Raw genomic sequence first — 26580 nt, forward strand, 5'->3', positions numbered from 1 at the left:
ACTCGTGACTAGGCTCGTGGCTGCATTAAACATTGACTCATTGGAGTCTCAGGGGCCAAAGGACTGGCCTTTCCACCTCCCTGAGACTGTGCTTGAAAACGTCTATTTGCCACATCAGAAAGCACAGTATGAGGTCAGCATCTGGGCCCGGGGCAGTTGCCTCATTCAGGTGGTGGCAATGTAAGGAGTCATGAAACAAGTGTCATCAGATTCCAGTTCAGTTCCTGGGCATACAGATATGAAGACTTCGTTCCTGCCTTCAGTGTAACAAGTATTCATTGCGGTTGAGAGACAGGGTGAAGTGTGAGACACACAGCCACTGAATTTCAAGGCAACGTGATAATGCTAGATTACGTGTACCTTTTCAACCGTGTATGCCTAGAACCCAGGACTGTGCCTCGTAAATAAAAAGTGTTCAACAAATACTTACTGAATGAATAAAAACAGAGTGGTACAGACACAGAGAGGGCAACTAGAGCGCTCTGGGAGTTGTAAAAGCCTCAAAGAGGAGATAACGATTTGAACTTTAGGAAGAATGAATTTAATTCCTAGGCGAAGGAGGAATAAAGACATCTCTGAATTTATATTTGTCTTTTCCAAGAAATCCATAGTCATTGTTCTTTATCCAGCCGGGATCCAGACAGCAAGTCCCACCTGCCTAGAGTGGGTTTATCAAGCATCAGACAGGCCCGCTGGGGCAACTATGAAAAGTGTAGTTCACGTGGAATGTGCAAACTCACCTCCACTGTGAGACTTCGCTTCTGAATAAATTTGTAATCTTTCCATCTTTTCATACCTTTAATTACTCTTTTTTTTTTTTTTCTGGTGCAATTTTCCTCCTTGGTTCTTCAGGACGACCACCACAGATGATACTGCCTGGGTTGGGGTCAGGTAGGAGTGGTTAGAAGTCCACTGGGGTGTATGGGTGGGTCCAGGGATGCTTCTGGTACAACGATGAGAGTAGTTGATTTTCTTGGGCTACAGCTTCTGACCTGTGGAAAGGGATATGTAAACACCTTAAGGTATAATCGGCTCAAGTGTTGTGGTAGTTTATTCTAGCAAAAGCGTCTTTATAAGCCTACGTTCCCATTTAGGGATCTAACGAGGTTCTGCTGGGATTCAGGAATGAGAGTGTTAATCTTTGCAACACTTTCTCGTCACCCAAAGAGCACACTCCCTCTCAAGGCGCCTACCGAATAGTTCACTCTCGCGAGAGTCAGAGAAGACAGCCAGGCTTTTTATTAACCCCGCCCCCAGCCTTATTAGTTACTAAGCAACGACGCTACCAGGCTCCGCGGCGCTGGGAAACTCGGGACCTGGCGATCTCTCGGGTTCCCACTTCCACCCGCCTTCCGGAGCCCGCGTAGGCAATAGCGACCTGGCCCCGCCCCCTGGGTCCTCCAGGCGCCCGATTGGTGGATGATTCTCTCCAGGTGAGGAGCAAGGCTCGAGGGGGTGGGGCCGGACGGGCTCACGTGATTTGCCGGCAACTGGAGCGCCAGCCCCGGCCGCCAGCTGTCGGTTCGGTTGCGTTACTGGGGAGGCGCCGGGGCCAAGGCAGGGAGGGATCCTAGGAGAGATCGTAGGGTGAGCCACAGCTGCGCAGCGCCGGGTAGGGTCTAGCAGGCTGGATGAGGGGGCTGCGTGCCCCCGGGTGAAGTGCCGGGCGAGGTGTTGGTCCCCGGGCACTGCAGGGAGCGCGGACGTTCTGGGACCGGCAGCCACAGCCGGTGTTCGGGTTGGAGGATTTGCGTGGTCAGCGGAGGAATCGTGTAAGGCTCTTGAAGCCGCAGGACCTTCCGTCCTCACCAGCCCCCCGTTGTCTGAGTTTGGGGCATGAGCTCAGGGGTTTCCCACTCTAATTCGAATCAGGGCTTACCCCTCTTTCTGAGGTGACCTTGGGGAAGTCATTTACCACCTCAGCTCTCCGGTGTTTTTAGACTTGAGTCCCGAGGGTAACTGGGAAGAGGGTGCGGAGCAGGGCTTGAGAATGCACCAGAGTAGAAATAACGACGTGCGAAGGCTGCCTTGGGGTCCAGTTACTGTTTTTCCTTCAGGGAATATGTTCGAGATTTTCCCACGTCTCTCACTCTTTTCTTTTCTTTCTTTTCTTTTTCCTTTGAGACGGATTCTGTCTCGCTGTGCCGCCAGGCTGGAGTTGCAGTGGTGCGATCTCTGCTCACGGCGACCTCCGCCTCCCTGGTTCAAACGATTTTCCTGCCTCAGCTTCCTGAGTAGCTGGTATTACAGGCACGCACCACCACGCCGAGATAATTTTTGTATTTTTAGTAGAGTCGGGGGTTTCACCATGTTGGCCAGGATGATCTCGATCTCTTGACCTCGTGATCTGCCCACCTCGTCCTCCCAGAGTTCTGGGATTACAGGTGTGAGCCACAGCACCCGGCCTCACTTTTTTTCAAAACTGAGTCCTACTGTTAGATTGGAGTTACTTTTTGGTAATGAACTTGGTCTATTTATAACCCACCCCACCCCAACTGCTGCTACCACTCTGCCCAGATTCTTAAAACTAGAATCTGAGGTCATGAAAGAACTTGAACATGCCACTTGATTCGATGAATCTCAAATTTTCAATCTGTAAAATGAGGAGAAGAAATAATGGTAGCAAAATCTGCCTAATTACAAGATTACTGGAAGGACTGAAGAAGATAATGTCTGTAAATGTAGACTTGTAAGTTAGCATACAAATGTAAGGTTCTAGTGCAATGCAATTCTTTTTATAGGTGAGGAAATAGAGAGCTAGAGAAGTAGCTGTTAGCTGGGAGAAAAGGGACTGAACTTGACTCTTGGCCCAGGGTGCTTTTACTTATACCACACGAATCCAATGCACTGAGTTTTTTGAGTTATGTCTTCTTTCTTTCCCTTCTCTTTTTTTACATTCTGCTTTCTTTCAGACATCTGAAGAGCTGCCATGTCTGGGACATCTTCCTCAGAACAGAATAAAAACAGCTATGAAACCAAACCCTCAAATCTTCGAATGTCAGAGAAGAAATGTTGTGAGTTCTGGCAAAGAGGAGGGACTGCTCTCTCTCTCAGCATTTATCTTGGGAATATAGTTATAATCCTGGACTCTGCTGCTTGGTGGGAGTGATTAATAATTCTTTGACATGGAAATTTAATACAAAGTCTCCAGGGTGGAATGTCCTGTCTAAAACAAATAGACTTAGTGAAATGTCTGTTCTTGGGGCTAGACTACCAGTGTAGCTCAGAAGTTTCTTACTGCTTTCCTAAACGGAATCGCTGTCTCCTGGGATGTTTGCACACTGGCTTCCTGATGGAAGTTAGAACAAACATCATTGTAAGCACGATGAGTAAGGCAGGGCTGCAGGTGCAGGAATTACTTGGCGCTGGTAATGTTAGCAGCTTTATCTGCTGGGCTAAGTTTTGGGAGACTGCTGTTCATTGTAGAAATTGCAGATGGGAGCCAGTGCTGCTTGACTTTATTCCCTACAGGCCTCGGGAATGAGCCCTGACACTTGGCTTCTCATAGTATCTTGGGCATCTTTCTTACAGGTTTAGCCTTTGTACTTGGTAAACTATTTTCCCTGTAGGCTCATTTATTTGAGGACAGCTTTCACCTGAGCATTTCCATGCTTGTCTTTTAGAGACAGCAGGAGAGTTTGCGGGGAGATGATCCTTCATATATATATATATATATATATATATATATATATATATCAGCAGGTGGAAACAGCCAACTGGCATGAGACCAGGACTCATCTTATGTTCAAAGCTTTTCCCAGAGCCTGACCTTGATGTCATGCTCTTGTCAGTTTCATGATTAACGGTGATAATCTCTCTTCACCTAGCACCCATGAAGCCTGCTGGACAGAAGCAGCTGGCTAGATGAGATACTGGGGTTGGCACAGTTAGGGTCTACAATTAGGGTCTCTTTTCTCTGCCAGGGCAAGAAGCCAGGTGCTAAGGGCAAAATACCCCATGAGAGATAACTAATAGAGCATGAGGTTTGAGAGTGACCTCCGGAGTCATACTGCCTGGGTTTGAATCCTGGGTTTATGACTTCTTAGCTCTTGAACAAGTTGTTTATCCTCTCCATGCCTCAGTTCACTTTTTTTAAAAGTGGTGATACTAATAGTATCTCCCCCAAGAGTGATGTGACGATTAAATGACTAAATGTAGGAAGGCACTTAGAAGACGGTTGGGCATATAGCTAGTGTGTGTTATTTTTCACAGGTGACTCAATCTGCCTGTTGCATTTATTCCTGTAATGTTTATATTGAATCACATTCAGATGGTGTATTGGAAGCTCACTATTTAAAAGAGGCCTGGGAAGAATTATTTTTTCAGTGAAGAATGTTTTCTCCTCTTGTTTGACAATATTGTAACCCAGATTGGGGATCTGGGACATGCCTCTTAAAGGGAGGTACACTCGTGTTACTAGAGTGCTTGATCCAAAAGAGAGCTGGGGCTAGGGGGTGGAATCGATAGTTGTGGGAGTCTCTGACTACATGATGCCCTGTGTCAGTCCTAGCTTTGCTTTTTCTCTCCATGGTAGGAATCTCTCCTACCTGCCTCCCTAATTCTTTTGCAGTTCATCTGCCTTGAGAGCTTTCAATTAGTCAAGGAAACAGTAATCCCTGGTTTCTTTCCTGTCTTCTAAACTCTAATTCCTGCCCTGGGCTCTAATCTCTTTTTTCCAAGCTCTAGCTTCTCTAAACACCTTATTCTTAGAGAAGAAGAAGCCACCGTGGTTTATTTACCCCATTCTCTCCACCTCCCAATCAGGCTGTGAGACTGTTGCAGCCATAGCCAAAGGAGAAAATACAGTTCTGAGGGTATGTGTTCACTTACTTCCTTTTCCTGTGGAGCTGGACTTTGGAGCAGGTTCCTCTGGCTGCTTAGTGTTCACATCAGCAGCTGCTTTATTACTAGCTTAACTGTTGTCCCCTTGCTGCTAATTACACCTGTGTTGGCTAACTTTGGGAAGTGGCTGAGCTTAAGGATTTCAGGGCTGAAGAATGACTTTAGGGAGTCAAAACCTCCCAAGGAGCATTACTGGGACCTCAGCTGCTCCAGGGATGAGGTGAAGAGGGGCTACTGGCCGAGGTGACTTTAAGGTGCTCAGAGGACTGGTTGCAAGTCTTATGAAAGCAGAAATGGAGAAATCTACATGCTTTTTTTTCTTAAAAAAATTTTTTTTGAGTAGTTCTGAAACAGGCAAGTTCTTTCATTTATTTTTCCCTAAATATGAAAGCAAGGTATGTTCATAAAAATTTGAAACTACAGAAAGAATTTAGAAAGCAAAAAGTAAAAAAAAAACTCCTATCTCTTCCACATATGATTCTTTTAGACATCCTATTTTAGTATATCCTATTAATAAAAGTAGGTTCATATTGTTCATATTCTGTTCAGCTGTCATTTCCTTTTTTTTTTTTTAAATAACTTACTGTCTTGTGAACATCCTTGTCATGTGGGTAAATCCAACTTTACCTCATTCTGCATTGTATGGATATGCCAGCTTTCCACGGATGGACATTTAATTGTTTCCAGTTTTTCATCATCACAGAGTGCTGCAGTGACCATTCTTACACATATACCTTTGCACATTTGTGCCAGCAACTTTTCCTACAGAAATAGAAAAGATAGACACATTGGAAATGTTTATCAGTATTACTAATTTGCCCTCTTAAAAAGTTCTATATTGTAAGCTGTTTTCAATATATCAAGATATTTGATGGAAATTGGACAGTGTCAACTATAGCCTAGTGGTTAACTGAAATATCAGCTTTCTTAGTGTTTGATTGTAGTTGTATGACCTTGGTTATTTCATGCCTGTCAACTGGCAGGAGATAATCAGCAGTTCTGACTTCTGATGAATAAAGGTAAAATATCACTAATGAAACATGCTTTATGGGCTGCATATTTCTAAATGTTATCTCTCTTTAGAACCAATAAAAGAAGATGATGTGGGTCATCAAAAGGCTGGGAACCATTGCTCTCCTAGACCATCCTTCAGGATTAGGATGGAGAGCATAGTTGGGTTTGTCGTGAGGGTACCTTTGTCAAGTGCCGACATGAGGCACGGGAGCTGGCAGCTGGGACTGAATGGGTAGTCATGAGATCAGGAGACTGGTCAGAGCCCTGACCTTGACTGTCTATTGTGGGACCATGGGCAAAGCTCTTAGCTTGAGTTTTTCCATTTACACGAGGGAAGTTATCAAGTCCTCTTTTTTGTTTGTTTTTGTAAATAATTCTTTTTTAAATCTATTTATTTATTTTGAGACTGGGTTCTGAGACTGGCTCATTTTTGTTTTTTTAATAGAATGGTGTTTCACCATGTTGCCAAAGCTGGTCTCAAACTCATGGGTTCAAGCAATCCACCCACCTTGACCTCCCAAAGTGTGGGATTACAAGTGTGAGCTACCATGCCCGGCCTCAAATCCTCATTTTATCTAAGCAAGTTTGTGAAGGGAAAATAAGTTTAAGTTTGAGAAAAGTAGTTGAACCTGGCTTAAAGCAGGTGGAAGAGAATTTCAAGATCGAGTAGTTTTCTATTGTATGTCAAGAGATGGTTTACATTGTCTCTGAAATTAATCAGGTGGTGGTGGCAGGTAGTTTTGTTTTTTAACAGGCAGGACAGAATGTTCCTACTTTTGCTAGTGTGGCAATTTGAGATAGGAAGTGTGGTTTAGTTTTGTACTCCAGAAAATGAGAAGCTCTGGTTGTAACAGGTATGCATGAGTGTGTTCCAGGAAGAGGTGAGAGGTGCGTTGCTGGAGGGCTCTTGGGTGGTCCCTCGTGGATATAGTTTTTTTTTTTTGTTCTTAGCATTCTCTGTCCACATGGGTAAACATAGCGCAGCTGGTTCCCTGGTTGCCTTCAGAGCAGCTCCCAAGTATCAGTTCATTTTAAGCTTTAGGGAGGGTAACAGGACCTTTGGGGGAAATGCCTAATGGGCTGGAAAGTGTGAACACAGCAGGCCTAGGAGTGAAGGTAATGAGCCAAATCATGGGGGATTGAGAGGAGGTGTTGAGCTGAGCTGGAGAAAGTGAAGACTCAGGGGATTTTACTACTTAAACCTGAGGCAGCTGATCCCATGCAGAGGCTATCTGCCTGTTAGGGGTCAGTGATCAGGGATTAATGCCAGCTGAGGCTGCAGGGTACAGTTTGCTTGCCTTTGAGCTCCCTATTTGGACAGAGATGAAAATCACTTGTGTGGCTCTTTTACCTACCTTGGAGAGGCTCCTGCTGAGAATCAGGAATTTTCCATGTGTACAGTGGGTAAAGAGCTAACAGCCAAACCCTCTATCCCCAGGTCTGGGCCTCCACTTCATCCTCCTCACCGCTAGGGTCATTCTGAGTACTTGCCAAACACCCTTAGGAAATTCTTCCTTCCGAGGTTGGTTCTCTACCCAGGCCCCTCCACCCACTTCTCCACTGAGATCTTTACATTTACTTCTCAAAAAATGAAAGTTGTATTGTATTTCCCATCCAAGTACCTCCAACTTACAGAATAGTTTCTTAATCACACAAGGTCACTTAGCCCCAGGCAGAGAGGCAGCTGTAACTTGCAGGGCACCTTCTGGGAAGCAGTAGTGGGAAGTGGGAGGGGAAGGTCTTTCTTCCCTTTACCCCATCCTGTGTAATGAGGCCGTCCCTCATTGGAGCTGGCAGAGTCTGAGCCATCCTAGATGACTTCAGTGTGGTTCTTGGCCCCAGGACAGTGGCTGGCAATAGTGCGGGTCCTTCTCCCACCTCTCCTCTGCAGCAGGATGGGCCGGGAGGAGCCAGCCCCTGTCAGCAAAGTGATGAGAAGCCTCTTTTTATCGAGAAAAGCTGCAAGGAAGCGCAAAGATCGCTGTTCTAGTGCCAGCTGTACCCTTGACTCATTGTGTGTCCCCAGACAAGTCAGCTATCCCCTGGACATCATTTGCCCTGCCTGTCCAGTGAGACTTATCTCTGCAAATCAGCATTCCTGAAGTAAGTTAATTTACTAAGGAAGGGTAAACTGAGGACTGTTAATGCTTCTCAGTTGTCTTGCTTTTACATGGGCCATGGCGGCAGGTGGGCCCTGATGCCCTGTGTGGGCTACCTCCACCCCGAAGCTTCCTGAGGTCTATTCAGAATGTGTATCAAGTAGGTTTTCCCAACTCAGTCTCACTATGGTTTAGAAATTCTGGCTTAAAGAGGAGCTCATGGCCTGCATGCAAAGGCCAAAACAGCTTGAGGCAAGGCTTTCTGCAGTGGGCAAGCTAATTCTTGTGCATGGTTCTGAAGGGATGAGTGGGATCCTGGAGACAGAAACTCTGTTGGACCTATTATAGGAGCCAGCTCAGTTCTGCACTGGTAGAATCTCCAAGCATTAGACCTTCCTTCACAGCTATATCATTTTTATATTGCCAGGCATTCTTAAGGAGGATGTCACTGTTTTTTTTCTTTCTTTTTTTGAGACAAAGTCTTGCACTGTTGCCCAGGTTGGAGTGCAGTGATGTGATCATGGCTCACTGCAACCTTGAACTCCTGAGCTCAGGCAATCCTCCTTAGTAACTGAGACTACAGGTGCACACCCCCATACCTGGCTAAGTTATATATATATATATGTATATATAAAGAGACAAGGGTCTCTCTATGCTGCCCAGGTTTATCTTGAACTCCTGGCCTCCAGTGATCCTCCCACCTCAGCCTCCCAGATAACTGGGATTACAGGCATGAGCTATCATGTCTGGCCCCACCATGGTTACTTTCTTTCTTATACTTGCCACTTTTTCCCCTTTTTCCACCTTGGGTACCTCAGTGAAGACCTCAGATATGGAGAGGAGACGTGTCTTGGTTTGGGCATTTTCTGGAAGTCTGCTCAACCCTTTAACTCTGTTTCAGGAGGCCTGCCTGATATCTCCTTATTTGTCTTCCCAGACTTCCTGAACCTTTGCTTTTCTAGAGGTTTATGAAGATAAAATGAGATTATGGTTATGAAGTTCGTAGCTCAGTGTATAAACCTTAGTAGGCCCCTAGTCATTTCATTTTATTTTGTTTCATTTCCTTCTAGCATGGGCCTCCTACATGACCAACTCCCCGACTCTCATCGTTATGATCGGTTTGCCAGCCCGGGGTAAAACCTATGTGTCCAAGAAACTAACACGCTACCTCAACTGGATTGGAGTGCCCACCAAAGGTAAGTGTGGCTCATTCCTCAGGAAGGGAATTTCTTAGTTTCTGGGCCTCACCGGTCTCTGGGAGACTTATTCTTCTTGACTTCAATGCTATAGGGTGCTTCTGGAAGAAATAGCAGTTGCTTTCTGGTTTACTGGAGTTATTCTCTGTTCCCAGACTTGTCTCCTTCTGGCGTGGGTGGATTGGCCTAGTTTTGAGGGAATGCCTTTGATAGGACTATTAAGATTTAGAAGAGCATAGGGCTGTACATTTTCAGAGGTCTTACATGTATGTTATCCAACCCTAGCAGTGTCTCTGTGAAATAGACAGAGTGGCTGAGGAAATGGAAACCTCAGACAGCTAAGACTTGTCCAAGGTCTAGAAAGTCAGTACTTGAACCCAACTCTTTTGACTTTTCATCTGATGCTTTTTCCAACCTGCCATGCTGCTTTTTTCATCCCCTTGGCCACTCCGACATTAGGCCAAGCAAGAAGTCCCATTTGGTGGGGCCATCATATTGTTTTGCTGCTGAAGGATTTGGGTGTCTTCTGCAGTGTTTAATCTTGGGGTATACCGGCGTGAAGCTGTCAAGTCCTATAAGTCCTACGACTTCTTTCGGCATGACAATGAGGAGGCCATGAAGATCCGCAGGTGAGTCTTGTTTAAGGCCTGATCTCCAGGTCAGCTCTTTCCCAGCTGTTGTGAGACTCGGTGTGACAGGGCTTGGTTTCGTCTCAGTAACTATCTCATGGGGAAGTTAAGTGGAAGTTACGTGATGGGCAAGTGACCTTAAGCTTGGGTGGGCAGAAGAACAGGACTCAGGGTGATACCTGTGTGCTTGCAGCAGAAGTCTGAAGAGGTATAAGCTCTGTGCATTGGGGCAGGGCCAGGAAGGGGTCATAGGATGGTGTGAAGACCCTCAGTGAGTTAGCTGAAACATCTAGTTAGAGGAAGGTTTTCAGCAGTGGGAAACCAAGTGGGTAGGGATGTGACTCCTGTAGCCACCCGAATGTCTGTGTCTCTCACTGTGTTTGAGCTTAGCTCTCCTTGCTGGTTTCGTTTGCTCTCCTGGCAGACAGTGTGCTCTGGTGGCGCTGGAAGACGTTAAGGCGTATCTCACCGAGGAGAATGGTCAGATTGCGGTAAGCTTTATCTGTTTCTTCTTCTTCCTGGTCCCCACCCTTGCAGCAGCCTGGCTACCCAGCCCCACCTTGAGTCTGCCCTGGTGGGGTTCCATTTCTCTGTTCCTGCTCGTTTACCTTGTATGCGTTCTTCACAGGTGTTTGATGCCACCAATACCACCCGGGAGAGGAGGGATATGATTTTGAATTTTGCTGAACAGAATGCCTTCAAGGTAGGATCTGACTCCATGCTGGGAGAAAAAGGATGAGTAGAGGTGGAGAGTCAGGCTGGGGGCATGGATCTCTTTGACTCTAGTGGGTGAGGGCAGGATGGGATATCTGAACCTCTTCTCTCAGAGCATACACCCAGTCCTTGAGTGTTTTCTTTCAGGTCTTTTCTCAGACCTTTAGCCTGTATATTTGAGGCCCAGGGGATGTGGGAAGAGCTATGAGGATGACTTGAAGGCCACTTTCATGAAAAAAATCCTGGGAGATGTGGTGGCTGGGTGGGGCAGATGAGCATGTGCTCTTAATTGACAGCCTGGCATTTTCGACTTGTTTATAACTGCCTTCTCTCCATGGCCAGGTATTCTTTGTGGAATCTGTCTGTGATGATCCTGATGTCATTGCTGCCAATATTCTGGTGGGTGACAGCCCTACCTATCATCTCCTCTTCACCTTTTGTGCTTCGTGTGTGTGTGTGTGTGTGTGTGTGTGTGTGTGTGTGTATGTGTGTGTGTTTTCTGTGGGGAAGGGGTGTTTTCGGTAATGAAAGAGAGAAATGGACATGTTTAACATCTCAAAGATGTTTTCTATCTGCCATAGCACCATCTGGTACTTCTATAGTCTTCTCTTGGGAAAGGAAACTGGGGTTCTAGAGAATCAAGTAAGAATTAGCCGTTGAATGAAGACCAGGGTTTAGGTTGTAGGAGTCTTGGCCCTGTGTTCTGCGTATTATCTGGATGCTGAGACCTAGATGTTGGAATAAATCAACTGGGCGTGGTGGCTCACACCTGTAGTCTCAGCACTTTGGGAGGCTGAGGTAGGTGGATTGCTTGAGCCCAGGAGTTCAAGACCAGCCTGGGTAACATGGGCAAAACATTGTCTCTACAAAAACCACAACAATTAGCTGGGTGTTATGGCACATCCCTGTAATCTCAGCTAGCTGCTTGGGAGGCTAAGGTGGGAGGATTACCTCAGCCTGGGAGGTCGAGGCTGCAGTGAGCTGTGGTTGTGCCACTGTAGTCCAGCCTGGCTGATGGAGTAAGAACTTGTTTTTTTTTTTGTAAAAAAAAAAAAAAAAAAGGAATGAATCAGACTCTTCATTTCAGGCCTTACCTACAGGAAGGTTATCTCCTCAGCAATTGTCCAGTGTTCCAGTCAGTGTTCTATACATCGAGCTCCTCATGCCCTGTGGGGTCACAGCATGAGACAGTCCACGTTGGATGGGTCGTGCTCTGCTAGGCTGAGTAGATATCCATACATGGTCTCATGCAGGTGCTCTCCCAGCAAGTGGAACTTGGGATCATCTGAGGAAGAGGCATCTGGTCCCAAGTCAGGCACTGGGGTCATGCACCCTATTCTGAGTGGTAATGGGGAAACACTGGAGCCTATTCTGTTTTCTCAGGAAACTACGTAAAGGGATTGGGGCCCAGGAGCAGCTTCGGCTGCGTGACTGCCTCTGTCCTGCAGCCAAGTGCAGGCACATGACTCCCCAGTTGTCTTTACTTTTTTGGTTGCCAGGGTCACAGGATGGGGGAGGGGGTACTCAATGAGTGGAGTGCCAATGTTCCAGTGAAAGGCGACTTTTATGGGGTTCTTTTTCTTTTTATAGCAGTGGCTATTTGTAGGAGGGCTGTTAAGGGCAGACCTCTGACGAGGCCTTTACTGTTCCTATGATTTTAGGAGGTTAAGGTATCCAGCCCTGACTACCCTGAAAGGAACAGGGAGAACGTGATGGAGGACTTCCTGAAGAGAATTGAGTGCTACAAAGTTACCTACCGTCCCCTTGACCCAGACAACTATGACAAGTAAGGTTTAAGGCCATGGTTTGAAGGGCCCAAGGCAAAGGTCTCATCTGGGGAAAATAACCTTTCTCCCTCTATTCTCTAACTTGCTTCTGATAATCCAAATCTAGTGTTAACAACACCCCAGAGAAATAAGGTATGGGATTTGTGGCTTTTATGTGGGTTGCATCTTGTACACAAAAACTGAAGTGGTTTTTTTTTTTTGTTTCTGTTTTTGTTTCTGAGACAGGATCTTGCTCTGTCACCCAGGTTGAAGTGCAGTGGTGAAATCAGGGCTCACTGCAACTGCTGCCCCCTGGGCTCAGGTGATCCTCCCACCTCAGCCTCCCGAGTAGCTGGGACCACAGGCGTGTGCCACCATGCCTTCACATTTTTAGTGAAGATAGGGTTTCACTATGTTGGCCAGGCTGACCTTGAACTCCTGAATTCAAATGATCCAGCCACGTAGGCCTCCCAAAGTGCTGGATATTACAGGTGTGAGCTACCGTGCCTGGCTGGAAGTGTTTTCTATCATTAGTTTTTTTCTCTCTAGTCTCTAGAGCATAATTTCCTCAATCTCAGTATTACTGGCACTTTGAACTGGGCGATTCTTTGTTGTTGGAGCTGTCCTGTGCATCGCAGGATGTTTAGCAGCTTCCTTGGCCTTTGCCCACTATGTGCCAGTAATACCTCCAAGCTGTGACAACCAAAAATGTCTCCAGACATGGCAGATGTTCCCTGGGGGGCAAAATCACCCCTGGTTGGGAACCACTGCTCCATATCTCAATGGCAGGCTTCATGCCTGACTCAGAGAAATGTTTGCTGAATGCCAGCTGTCATTAATATGGAAGCATCTGTTGGTAGCATGGTATAGAATATAGATTAACTTGTCATGTGTGAAGTATATTAGCTGTAACAAAATACCAAGTCCATGTCGAAGAAAGATGGTGTACGCATGGAAATCTGCAGGAATGTGGCCTCGTAAAAGAGCATGCATTTAGGGCAGTTAATAGCTCTATTCGAATAATACAGACCTGCAGCCAAGCAAATGGCCCATTTAATGTGCATGGCACACTTAATACAGTGGTCTGTTTAACGTTTTGAGCCTTTCAGTTCCTTTGAGTGGGTTTCCCAGGATCCCCTTAATACGGAGGCTGAAAACCACCTCTTGGTGGTTTGGCATAAAAGTATTCTTCAGTTGGAACAAAATCTCACCTAGAAAAACATTCAGAAGAATACACACACGCACGCGCGCGCACACACACACACACACACACACACATCTCTACATATATATACGTTGGTAGATGTTATCTCTGGTAGTAGGGTGATGGGTGATTTGTATCCTTCCATCTTTTTTTCTGAATTTTTGATTTAAAATAAGCACTTACAACTGATTTTGGTTGGGGGGGCGGCTGGAGTGCAGTGGTGCAATTTCAGCTCACTGCAACTTCTGCCTTCCCGGGTTCAAGCGATTATCCTGTCTCACCCTCCCGAGCAGCTGGGATTATAGGCACCCACCACCATGCTTGGCTAATATTTGTATTTTTAGTAGAGACAGGGTTTCATGATGTTGGCCAGGCTGGTCTCAAATTCCTGACCTCGTGATCTGCCCACCTTGGCCTCCCAAAGTGCTGGGATTACGGGCATGAGCCACTGCACCTGGCCACACTTACGACTTTGATAAAGAGAACAGTTCCATGTTGGCCTCAAGGCAATCAATATCTGAAAGTGTCTTTGAGAGAAGCGTGCTGAGGTAGATGCAGGGAGTGTGTAGACACTGCTGTTTCTGCTTCTGCTCCCTCCTCCTTTCCCTTCATTGCTTACCGTGCTGTATTCTGCCCAGGTCTTGACTGCCTCAAATGGGACTTACTCTTCTCACCGAATTTCGGGCTTAGCAAAATCTTCAGGTCACGTAGTCTCTAGCCCTTGATGGGAAGCCCGAATTCTGTTTATCATATTTATCTACATTACATGGCACAGTACAGGCACTGAGGAAATGGTACAGACTGACTAGAAGTTCAGGAAATTGTACTTCATTTTGATTTTAAGGAGTAATTATTCTCCTACCATTTGATTCCATAAACGTGGGTGTGACAGGGGAGAGGAGGAAAAGCAGCTGCAAGTCCCTGTAGAAATCCTTTTCACTCTGATTCTTATTCTCAGATTTCCATACCCAGGGAATTTTTTTTTTCTGCCCTGTCCCAGGGATCTTTCTTTCATCAAGGTGATAAATGTGGGCCAGCGATTTTTAGTCAACAGAGTCCAGGACTATATCCAGAGCAAGATAGTCTACTACCTCATGAATATCCATGTCCAGCCTCGCACCATTTACCTTTGCCGGCACGGAGAGAGCGAGTTCAATCTCTTGGGGAAGATTGGGGGTGACTCTGGCCTCTCAGTACGGGGAAAGCAGGTGAGTAATTAGTCAGCACACTGGATTTTCTAGGCTTAGAGTTAGAAGGGCATGGCTGAGGTCATCTCTTTTATCTCCTTACTTAAATCCCATTTGGACTTAGGCCATGGTTTCATAGTCAGGCAGGTGATCAAGGTGTGCTCTTGCTACTGTGTGTAGCTCTGTACTGAAGTGTAGATAACTTGGACTCATTTCTGCTGTGATCATTCAGCCATCAGATACTTACTGAGCGTAACTTGTGTACTGAGCAGTATACAGGGTGCTCCAGTCAAAGTTCATTTCCTCTTGGGTTTATACCCAAGAGGATTTTGACAATGGTTATGCATGTTGTCCATTAAAGGCCAAGTTAGCAGGCCTTGTGTGTGTGTGTGTGTGTGTTGGGCGGCGGGGGGGTGTCTGTGTGTGATTTTTTCCCCTTAATTTTTGTTTTTATTTATTTATTTATTTATTTATTTTGAGACGGAGTTTCACTCTTGTTACCCGGGCTGGAGTGCAATGGTACGATCTCGGCTCACCGCAACCTCCGCCTCCTGGGTTCAGGCAATTCTCCTGCCTCAACCTCCTAAGTAGCTGGGATTACAGGCACGTGCCACCATGCCCAGCTAATGTTTTGCATTTTTAGTAGAGATGGGGTTTCACCATGTTGACCAGGATGGTCTCGATCTCTTGACCTCGTGATCCACCCGCCTCAGCCTCCCAAAGTGCTGGGATTACAGGCTTGAGCCACCGCGCCTGGCCAATTTTTATTTTTAAATTCCAGTTTGCCCAAGCTCTAAGGAAGTTTCTGGAGGAACAGGAGATAACAGACCTCAAAGTGTGGACAAGCCAGCTGAAGAGGACCATACAGACTGCCGAATCTCTTGGAGTGCCCTATGAGCAGTGGAAGATTCTGAATGAGATTGATGCTGTGAGTAGGAAACTCTGAAGGTCCAGAAAAGGCAATGAGAGTCTCGTATTCAGGCAGGAACTCTCAGAAGTCACTACTTGGACAGTTTTATCTAGGAAATTAGAACCACCAAGTAAAAACTCTGAGGAAGCTGACTCTATGGCCAGTTCAGAGGCTCAGGGTGGACAACTGTATCTTCAATAGGGAGTTTCCTGCCTGCTTCAGTACCTGTGCCAATCATGGGACCTAAATCAATTTTCGAGCCAGCCTTTCTGGCACCTGGAGAGAGTGGGACTAACAAGGACTCATTTTATTCCTTTGTATATTTGCTGCCTGGGAAAAAGAAATAGCTAACAACCCACTTCACTTTCTGCTGAAATCATTTGGTCAGCTATTCAGGAAAAGTTTTTCCCAGAATTTCTCTTGGCTTTCTCTCTTCTTGAGAACAAAAGTAGACATTTCTTTTTCTTTCCTTCCTTCTACCCTTTTATTTTTCCTGCAGGTCTCCAGTCCCTTCAGTTTCTCTCCTCTGCTTTCTCTTCCTTTGAGCCTCTCGACTTTCTTGACCTATAAGTTCCCCCCAGTAGTAGGAGAACATGGTAGCTTGAGCCAGAGAAGTTGCTTCTTCCCTGCAGTGGTCCTCACCCTGCAAGTCACAAACACTCTGTGACACTCTGCTCACAGGCGGCTGTAATCCATGAAAGGACCCAGCACAGTGCCTGGCATGTAGTAAGAAACTAGCATTCTTCAGTGCCATCTTCCTTGTTTGGGATGGGGCTGGTGTGAGACAGTCTACCTCTTCAAGCTAGGTTCAGGTGGTTTTTTGCAGGGCGTGTGTGAAGAGATGACCTATGCAGAGATTGAGAAGCGGTACCCGGAAGAGTTTGCACTTCGGGATCAAGAGAAGTATCTGTATCGATATCCCGGTGGGGAGGTAAGACCCCTGTCATGTAAAGTGACTGCCTGGGCCCTTGCTAAGGGTTTAGCTTTAATTTGGGGGAAGGACTGAATGTAATTTGGAGGGTCTAGGCATCATTTATCTTCCTTCCCTTGGGTCATCGTGGTTTCATTCAGCTTAGACAATCGAATGCCTCCTTAATTGTTAGCAGTCCCAGGGATAAGGGTGACAAAGGCATCCTCTGTGTTCAGTATGTTTTAGAATCTACACAGTCGTTTTTCCTTCTTGTTTTCCTTCTACTCCCTCAAACCCACCTCCACATAAGCGAGTGGAGTCACCAAGTAAATCTATGGGATAGGAATTATTTCCCTATCATCTTCAGTTTTCGGCTATTTCCTTGTCTAAGTGGCTTCCGTACTCTAGGGATGTGTGAGGCAAAAGTAAATAAAACTAAACAGGAAATCCCTAGGAATCTCTTGTTGTCTCCTGCATGTATTAATCTGTGGGAAGAAAACACACACACACACACACACACACACACACACACACACACACACAAGTTGAACTAACACTTCCTCATCTTGACCTATAGTTTTCTTGGTCTGCATATTGCTCTTGAAAGACCCGTTTCTCAAGAGGTACAGGGCTAGGGGCAGTTAGCAGGTGATAGTGGTGCAAACTCACTGAGCCTCCAGGAGGAAAGCCAGCTGAAGAAGGAGTGGCTCTTTAGACTCCAAGGTCCAGCCACGGACTTGGCTGGCAGCTTGCACCTGGCCTTCTGCCAGCCTGGCCCATTTCCCTCCACAGTCATACCAGGACCTGGTGCAGCGGCTGGAGCCTGTCATCATGGAGCTGGAACGTCAGGGCAATGTCCTTGTCATCTCCCACCAAGCTGTCATGCGCTGCCTTCTGGCCTACTTCTTGGATAAGGGCGCAGGTGCCTTTGAGGGAGGGGCTGGGAGACACAGCTGGGGGAGGGGCCGGACTCACAGTGGCACCAGGACTCCTGAGAAACAGACCTCCCTGTCTTCCACTCAAATTAGAGTACTTTCTCCAGGCAGCAGTGTGGGGCTCCCAGCAGCCACTGAGTTAATGACTTTCTGAGTTCGCTCTGCTGCTACAAGAGCTTCCAATGGAGAGTGGCTGCTGCTGGTGCTCCTTGATCCTGCCTGGCTTAGGGGCCAGTGTCACACTGACACTCCTGGCAGCATCAGGACAGTGGTTGAACATTCCCAGCCTGCCACGCTGCCTACTAGGTGGATATTCTCTTAGGAGCAGCAGTAGTTTCTGGGTAAAGGCAGTAAGAAGGTGCCGCTGCCTTCTGCCATACTTCCCTTCCTGATCTTCTGGAGCTACTGAGAAGCCTGCATTGTGGAGGCTGAGCTCAGCATCCTGAGCTGCTGGGAAGCTGTTGTGGCAGGCATTACTGGCCTTTGCTGTACCCAGGTGAACCCCTTCCGTGGGGCTCTCTGGCTACAGTACTTCTTCCTGATTTGTCTGCATAGAATGATCTAAGATGGCCATACTTCCTTCCTTAGCCACGCAGAAGGTTGGGTGGCTTTGTGTTCCGGGGTTTAAGGGAGGAGTCATACAACACTAGGAGGTGGTCAGGGTAAGGGAAACTCATTATGAGCTCCATAGGATCTCTCTTCCACTAACTTGACCTACTCCATAATACTAAGAAACTTCCCTCATCTGGTCTCTCTGCTTTCAGATGAGCTACCGTACTTGAGATGCCCTCTCCATACCATCTTCAAACTTACTCCTGTGGCCTACGGTAACTATGCACTTAGGGGCTGGCGGGAGCTGGGAATTGAGGAAGGTCAGAGTTTTCTCTGAAGTCTGTCTAGAGTTCCGCTTCATTATCCCTGTGTACTTATATATTCCATCAGCGCCTTCTGTTTTTAAAGTTCTGTGTGCGTAACTGTGTGTATTGCAGAATGCATACATTTCTTTGTGGTATGCTTTCCCATAATGAAACTAAGGAATTTTCCACCTGGGAAAAAGAAATAGCTAACAACTCACCTCTTTGCTTTCTGCTTTTTCCTTAAGGCTTCTCTTTCCTCTGTTTTCTCAGGGTGCAAAGTGGAGACAATTAAGCTTAATGTGGAGGCCGTGAACACACACCGCGACAAGCCAACTGTAAGTATTTTCCCGTGGTGAACACGCCCGTTTCCCTGCCACCTTGAGGCTTTGAAGCTTTGGCATTAAGAGTCTGGGATTTCTTTTATGTGCAAAAGGGAACAGATTCAGAACTTATGTTTTATATAGTTTGCTAGGTCTGAAAGAGATGTTGGAATTATTATTTTTTAAACTTAGTACCCATTTCATGAGTCTTAACCTTGAATGTTGGCTCCTGGAAATTCAATTAAATATGGAAAGTATTTGGCTGAAGAGAAATGAAAATTACCACCCCCCTCCAGCCCCAAGTATTCCTTCAGAAAGCAGAGTCCAGAGGAGCCTATAAGGTGGGGGTCAGCAGGTGGAGGTTCATTCCTAGGTCTGTCCCTGGTTCTGTGTGGTCTTCAGTAAGCCCCTTCTTCTCTTTGGGTCTTTTTCCTGCTTTGGAATGTTATGCTCAAGGAGCTTCTCCCTTTAGCACCCTGGTGCTAGGAGGCCAGGCCATGGCCCATTCCCTCTGAGGGACCCTGTGTGCAGAAGAGCAGGAGTGAGGGAAGCTGTTGTGGTTACAAGCACGTTATTAACCTGTATGAGTGAGCTTTTGGCTTGGCTTTCATTTGTGTGGTGTCGCTCCATTTCCAATCAGAACAACTTCCCCAAGAACCAAACCCCTGTAAGGATGAGAAGGAACAGCTTTACGCCTCTGTCCAGTTCGAATACAATAAGGCGTCCAAGAAATTACAGTGTTGGGAGCCGGCCCCTCAAGCCCCTCAGCCCTCTCCGTGCCCTGGACATGCAAGAAGGGGCCGACTAGCCGAAGACCCAAGTCAGCATTTCGGTGGTGTGACCGTGTGTTTCCCTCCCGCCCTGGCCTCCTGCCCTTGTCACTAATCATCAAGGTGTCATTTAACTTCCTCCCTCCACCCCCACCCCTGACACTTCACCATTAATCTTAACATAGAACGTGAGGTTATGTGTTTCCAGGACAACCTTAGCTGTTCTCCAGTCTGAAACATCTTTCCACCCAGGGGCAGGTTAGCAAATTGTGTCTTTCAGGACAGATTCTCAGATGGAATGGTCTGGAGGAGGAGGAAAAAGATACATTCCATTGGGGCTGAACATGCCCCACGCTCTTGGTTCTTCTCTGTGTTCCCTGGTGTCTTACTTCACTAATGTCCTCGCGTGGGTAAAGTGTTCTGGGGGATGGAGGGTGGGTGAGTGGTGGGGGGACAAAACGTCCGTTCTTCCTTCACTTCTGTCTCTTCGACGTGTGTTTTCCTCACCGTGCTTGCTTGACTGCTTTCCTCTCCCACCTTCGTGTCCCCTCTGGATTGTCCGGTGTAATGCATGGCATTGCGGTGTCTGTCTAGGAAGGAAGGGGTGATTGGCAGGAGACAAGTCTGGCCCAGCTGATGCTTTCTGCAGCGGGTCCAGATGGATCTGGACTGGAGGAGTCTTTCCTTTCCTTTCTGCCTTCCTCTCCAGCGAGGTCCTGCACGGGCCAGCCCAGGCTACAGAACATCCACAGAATACTCTGGAGCTTGCAAGTGTACATAGGGTGAGAGCTCTTGCCTCCTTTCATAAGAAACAGTCCTAAGTCTTTGATGCCCTGGGGGAATCTGGCTCTGAGGATGTGGGAAATATCTTGGCTTTTATTTTTAACTTAGAGTCAGGCCTGGGTCTTTTGAGGTCTGCAGAGTGGGGTTTTGGAGAGCAGGGTGGGCTGCAGCTCATGCGGGGCTCTTGGAGACCAGTCACATCTTTTCTCCCATGGTTCCCGAGTTCTTTGCCAATCACAACAACTTTTCCTGCCAAAGTCAGTATCCTCTGGGGTGGTTTAGAAGGGCAGTTAGATTCAGGAGCCACCACGGATGTTTGAATTGCTCAAGGCAAGAGGCAGGGAAGAGCTCACTAAAATGGCTTATTTTTGCATAATTTCACACCCTGTTTTAGAAGAAAAACACGCCAAAACAAAATAGTTTTTACATTAGCATTTATTTCCCAAATGTGAAAAAGCTTGATGATGAATTTAATCTCTCTCATTGGAGTGTTCTTTTGTTCATAAGGAGAAACTATCTCATCTTGAAGTCCGGAGAAGTCCTTGGAACGCTGTGGGATCTAGCTCTTAACTGTTTATATTTATCTAGTTACTTCTGTCATTTCATTTTCTTTGTAGGGTTAAACAGAAAATGTTTAGAGAAGGAATTCTTAGCCCCTTGATGACCACGATGGCTTATCCTCTTTTCTAATTTTGCATGCAAAATGCACGAATATATGTATGTTTTTCTGAGAGGCAAGTTTAGAGTTCTCATGGGATTTTAAAAAGAGATAGGTGACTCCCCACCTTAAAGTTATCGGCTTGTCTGCTTCCATGATAACGGAAGACCTTTTGTTGTGGTTCTCATCCAGGAGTATTCCTTAGAATCCCCTTTAGAATTGTTGAATCATAAACATGCCTGTGTCTACCTTACGCCTAATACTGACTCACAGTCTCTGGGATCTGGGTCTGGACATGCATGTATTTACGTAGCTTCCTGGATAATTCTGACATAGCCCAGGTTAAGAACTCCACCTTAGGAAGTTAGATGGAAAAATACTGGGATAGCAGTTCCTCAGACAAAAGTGTCAGCCTAGGAATTCTGAATTTCTCAGTCCTTAAAGGACAGTTCTTTGGGTTTGATGTTTGAGCAGATCATATTAAGTGATATAAACCTCTGGAAGGCAGGCTGTGTATTTTAGAGGGTTATTCTAGGTTCTAGTCCCATCTTTACTCCTTTCTATTGCTGAGCGATGTGGAAGAAATCACTGAATTAAATAATTGTCCCTAGATAGCAGCTGGGGATTTTAAGCACCCTGGAGAGAGCTGTAGACTCTGCAGGATGATAAAGTTGTCGTCACAGGCAATAACTCCCTGACCCGGAGTCTTTTACTCCTCTGTCCCGAGTAGGATACCAGAGCCAGCTTCTAAAGGCTGTTTACCTAGATTCATCTCAAAATTATGTCCAAGATGTAAAGTAACCTGCTATTCCTGTTTAGTGGTTATATAATGTGTACTGAGTGTCTTTGTGGAGCTTTGGGCTGGTGGGGGCAGGGACAGGAGAAAGACACACAGAAGTAGAAGAAAAGGTTATCGCCCAGAGGAAGGTTAAGAGACATGACGTAATTTGTAACAAATGAGCATTTGCAATAGAGCAACACTGTGAGTCTAGAAGTGCTCACCATCACGTCGCTTCTCCTGACTTTTCTGTTGTCCTGTGGCTATGAGACTACAGGGATTGGGGGATGGGGATGCCTCCACCGCCACTAATGTGAGAAGGAGATACGGTTGGGGAGGCATGTTTGGCACTTTTACAAGGTTTCGTTGTCTACATTTGCTCCCAGTTAATGTAGCCCAAATGGGCATTCAGTCTTTTCTTCTGCTGTGAGGTGAGAGTAATTCAGAACTAATGAATGAGAAGAGGGAGCACTTTGATCCGCAGATTGGATTAACACTGTACCTACTCTTAGCAAGAGGAGACTTGTCTAACAAGTGAGCATTGTGTTAACCTGTCAGTAGCCCCAGCGTTAGAGACAGGTCACTGGGATGTTCACTCTGGCTCTCAGCCTGACATTGTTTCCCCACTCTCCCCTGTGCCAGTTTGCTTTCCTCAGAAGAGGAGCTGGGCGGCGGGGGGGCGGGGGGGGGGCGGTCTTACTATCTTCAGACAGAACATGAGAAATTAGAATTTGATGAGCAAGGGCTTCAGCATCCTTTGGTTTCTAAAGCAAAATCCCTTCAGAGAAGTCCAGCAGGAAGAAGCCAGGAGAATGTAGAATGGAAAAGAACTTTTACTCCACATTTTAAAGAAGTTTCATCTCTACTTCTCATTTTTTCTCTCCTGGTCTTCTTACTTGAATGCATGTTGTGGTATATGCACATTGCTATGATTGTTTCTATCACAAGTCCTACAAAATAAAAATGGACTTAAAAGTACTCTCTGCTGAGGCCATAGGTTTTATGTTGTGAGAAATAGATAAAGACATTAGCATTTAATCTACTGGAATAAGGTGGTGGCTGCAGCTTATTACCTGTAGTCCCAGATACTTGGGAGGCTGACGTGGGAGGATCACCTGAGCCCAGGTGTTTGAGACCAGCCTGAGCAGCATAGTGAGACCTCACCTCGGAAAATTTTTTTTTTAAATTTACTTGTCTAAAGTGGGGAAAGGGAAATTATTCTGTTTTCTTATTCTTGCTTCAAGTCTCTGACAGATTTGAAAGAGAAATCTAAAGCAGATTTAGAGAACCTGCTTCTCTTCCTATCTCCTAATCCCTAAGTTGGAATTCAGCTCTTATCTGTATTGCTGTTTTTGTTTCAGTAAAGTGATGATTTTACACTGAGTTGGAAAGTGGAATAAGAAAAGCTTCTAAAGCCTTGCATTGTGCTAGGGATCTGCCCTATAGCTTTGGTTCTGGTGTTTTATTGTTGTTTGTTTCCGAAGAAGTTGGAGTTAGGGATGCAATCTGTTTGTACCCCTAGACGGAATGGCTGAGTATTCCATAGGAGGATCTGCGTAATCCTGTTTGCAACCCACGTTTGATCTTCAGAGACACTGGCATTTTGAAGAAACATGATATAGCTGTTTGGGAATAAATTCATCTATGTTATTTATTTATTTTTGTGTGTGTGTGAGTAGGAGATCTTAATTGACAGAAACTCCTTGGTAATTAGGGTGGCCAATGGCAAGAGAAAAAGTATCCGGTAATCAGAAGAACTGTGTCTGGGTTATGTAGTCTTATGCACATTTCATTGTCTTTGCCAAGCCCAGAAGCCATACTGTGTTCATTGTCAAGAAATTTGATAGATTTACCCAGTTTTTCTAGTATGGATTTTTGACTTATTAAAAATATATAACAACCTGAACAACATTGGCTGCAACATTGGCGGGTCACCCCCAAAGTAACACAGATATTAGAAGTGTGTCTAGGGATTTAATTTAGACCCAACTGTCTAGGAGATTGTGTTTAGTTGGGTCTCTGTACTGACTGACCAGCAGACTTTAGAGTCTGTGTGCAGACTGGAAGACCCTAGTGGTGTCTATATGTCGGCCAGCTGATGAACTAGTTGGATCTGTGTGCTGACTGACTCCAGTAGGATCTGTTTGTCACTGACAGACTCTAGTACTGTCTCTGTGATGACTGACTGGCTGATTCTAGTAGTGTCCGTGTGTTGACTGAATGAGAAACTCTAGTAGTGTCTGTGTGTTGACTGGTTGGTACTCTAGTGGTGTCTGTGTGTCGACTGACTGACAAGACTCTAGTAGTGTCTGTGTGCTGACTGATAGACTAGTAACATCTGGGTATTGCCTGACTATAGAGTCTATAAGCTGACAGTCCGCCTGCCGTCTGATTGCACCCATTGGAGTGTGTGTGTATTACTGTAATTCTCTACAAAGAAAGGAATTAAGCACTCCAGATATTTTCTTTATAGGGGAGTTCTGTACACTATGATTTTAAATAGACATTTCTTGTATAGTAGTGGCCAAATTCTCCTTATTTGTAAAAGATAAAGGTTGCATATCACTGCTATGGTATTTTGTGAACTCAGCCAGGGGAATGCCTGTTCAGAGCCTGGAGTTGTTACCCTCACTTGAGGTCATCTCATCCACTCCCCTGCTTTAGGGCAGGACTTCACTTTTGCTGTCTGTTTCTGAAGCTTGTGTGTCCCCAGCTTACCCTGTTCTGGAACGCTGCATTCTGTTGGAGAGGGCTGCTATTTTTAGTCAGCCATGCATTTGGCTTTTACACTGAATCTAATAAATAAAAATGAGAAGAATATTTGGCCTTCAGAAATTGATTTTAAGGGTTGGCAAAAGTATTTTTTCCAGTAAGCCTTTCACTGGATATCTGTGACCAATGTTTACCTACTCAATGTTTTTGTATCTGAATTGCTTGTGTACATTTTTTATTATGTTGACGTAACAAGAAGATCAACATATGCTGATATGGTGATGGTTTTGCTATGGCCAAAGCAAAGGGCTGACCAAATACACGGTGCCCTTTGGGAAGGGGAATTGTGTGGGGCTGGGCACCTCTGGGTTGAATGGGGATGGGTCAGATTGGGAAGTCTAGGAAATAGAGTTCTACTGCAGATTTCTGAGGCACTGCTCTGTTGAAAGTAGGAACATAGGTCTTTAGCAACATTCTGATTTAATCAGGTGTCACTGATAACAAAGTGTGCCACTTAGATCCATTTAAGGTGTTTTAAACTGTATTTGAAATGTGTTTTTGTGCGTGTGTGTGTAGAATGGGTAAATAAAATTGTTGAGTAACTTGAACCTATCAGAAGGCTTCTGGGTTTTTTGTTTTGTATTTTCAGTTGTGTTTCCCATCCCTTCCCCATCCCTAAAACTTTGCCTCATGCTGCACAAGGATTCAGACTCAGACAAGCCAACGAAGTTCTCACTGTTATTTGAAGGCCATGGTATAGCCATGGCTCTCTTCTGCCACCTTCTGGGGAAGATAGGAAGAACATTAGGGAAAGTGCATGAACTTCAATAGTTGTGTGTACCTGTTGGCACTTAAGCAAGAATTAAAAAACAATTGCATTTCATTGCACTATGCAGTAACTCCCATTAGCAACATGTAACTCATATTATCTATTATAAAGAAAACATTTGAAGATTTTTTTAGCATTTAGTGGACTGTTGCTCCTAAAATGTGATTTACCCATTTCTAAAGAGATTATGGTCGATGGTATAAAACAGCATTTCATTTCTTTTGGAACAGGAAATGCAGATGGGATTGTTTTACTGTCCTCATTCCTTATTCCTTGTTACCTTAACAAGGACCAGAAGCTCATTAGAAATGCAGAATCCTAGGCCCCATCCCAGGCCTCCTGAGTCAGAATCCTCATTTTACCAGAACTACCAGGTGATTCATATGCACATTTAACATTTGAGAAACACCATTCTTGGGGAAGAATTTCCCACAAGGTAAAATGTTAGATGCCAGTTTATGGGAAGAAGTTGATCTGCTCTGATGACTGATTTCAGAATGGACTCCTATAACTACAACAGTAGGGACCATCCTCAGAAGCCAAGTAGCCCTGACTACAATGCCACTTTATTGGCATGGTCTTTTGGCTGACATAGCCTACACGATCTCCTTCTACCAAAGGGATTCTGACTGCTTCTGCTTCATGTCTTGGGTATGTAGCTTATGGTCCAGGCCTGAAAGGAGTGCCTGGTCCAATATGGTCACGAGGTCAGCTCCTCAGGGAAAGAAGCCCATGAGTATGCCATTCGAGTATGCCTGACTCCCCAGAGTCAAGGTGTGTGTGTAGGCATGCCAGTGTGTTCATGCATGTGTGTGGATGTGGGGCTGTGGAGGTTAAGGGAGGAGGGAAGGTAGGAGAAGGAGTCTGCTCTACTTTTATGTTTGCTGCTTGGCCAGTGGTGTAATAGCTTTATGTCTCTTCCGCTCTGGCTCGTAGGCAACAGAGACCACACTGGCTGTGCGCAGACGCCCCTCCGCAGCATCCCTCATGCTGGCTTGCTGATGATGTGGAGGTTCGGGCCACACCTCTCCAAAGGATTGGGATCTACTGAAAAGCTTGGAATGTCAGCTCCACAGAGGCTAGAACAGGAAGTTAAGTGGGAACTGGACTTTTGGGGCCACCAAAATGAGACCTGGAGAAACATCACCACATTTCCTTCCCTTTTGCCTAAGAGGAATATCAGTTACACTGAAAAATTAAACTTCTCTGTGCCTCAAAACATTTAGCAACGTGAACCAATGACTTTTTATCATCTCTTTGCTGGGTTTGGTCCAAGTTGGTCAATCTCATTCTGTATAGACACTTAACATCCTACCTGTGACTGTCTGCATCCTTTGCTGGCTCTTTTTTGCCTAGAGTGCACATGCACCTCTTCAGAGTTACTTTCCAAGTGAGAAGACTGAGCTCCAGAAAGCCTTTCCTATGCAGTAGGAGCTGGGCCCTGCATCTGTTCCAGGCGAGCAGGCT

The 26580-nt window shown here is 45.8% G+C and overlaps 1 protein-coding gene across 11 annotated transcripts; it reads left to right on the forward strand.

The window, feature by feature from the left end:
* On the forward strand, positions 1–26334 carry PFKFB2 (6-phosphofructo-2-kinase/fructose-2,6-biphosphatase 2). Of its 11 annotated transcripts, none has more exons than XR_745189.3 (16): positions 1468–1587; positions 2913–3014; positions 9026–9151; positions 9684–9780; positions 10205–10271; positions 10409–10483; positions 10837–10893; positions 12156–12280; positions 14465–14672; positions 15433–15579; positions 16388–16492; positions 17264–17393; positions 18171–18233; positions 18534–18598; positions 19224–20135; positions 26050–26139. XR_745189.3 is itself a non-coding variant. In XM_010341006.3 (16 exons), exons 2-15 carry the CDS (start codon positions 2930–2932, stop codon positions 19389–19391), a joined length of 1518 nt encoding a protein of 505 aa, XP_010339308.1. In that variant the 5' UTR covers positions 1468–1587; positions 2913–2929; the 3' UTR covers positions 19392–19403; positions 26050–26139. The 11 variants fall into 11 exon arrangements, 10 of the variants coding, with proteins under 10 accessions (XP_074241207.1, XP_074241205.1, XP_010339308.1 ...); XM_010341006.3 differs by having other exon boundaries at positions 19224–19403; XM_010341005.3 differs by having other exon boundaries at positions 19224–19415; positions 26050–26119.
* The last annotated feature ends 246 nt before the right edge of the window (positions 26335–26580 follow it).

This window comes from Saimiri boliviensis, chromosome 14 (genome assembly GCF_048565385.1).
Source record: "Saimiri boliviensis isolate mSaiBol1 chromosome 14, mSaiBol1.pri, whole genome shotgun sequence".
Taxonomy (NCBI): domain Eukaryota; kingdom Metazoa; phylum Chordata; class Mammalia; order Primates; family Cebidae; genus Saimiri; species Saimiri boliviensis.

Excerpts from the sequence above, each read along its gene's own strand:
- PFKFB2 (XM_074385106.1), top strand. The coding sequence starts at position 2,930 with ATGTCTGGGACATCTTCCTCAGAACAGAATAAAAACAGCTATGAAACC. Across the intron at positions 14,673-15,432 it reads TCTCAGTACGGGGAAAGCAG|TTTGCCCAAGCTCTAAGGAA; the intron begins GTGAGTAATTAG and ends TTTAAATTCCAG. Across the intron at positions 18,234-18,533 it reads ACTTACTCCTGTGGCCTACG|GGTGCAAAGTGGAGACAATT; the intron begins GTAACTATGCAC and ends CTGTTTTCTCAG.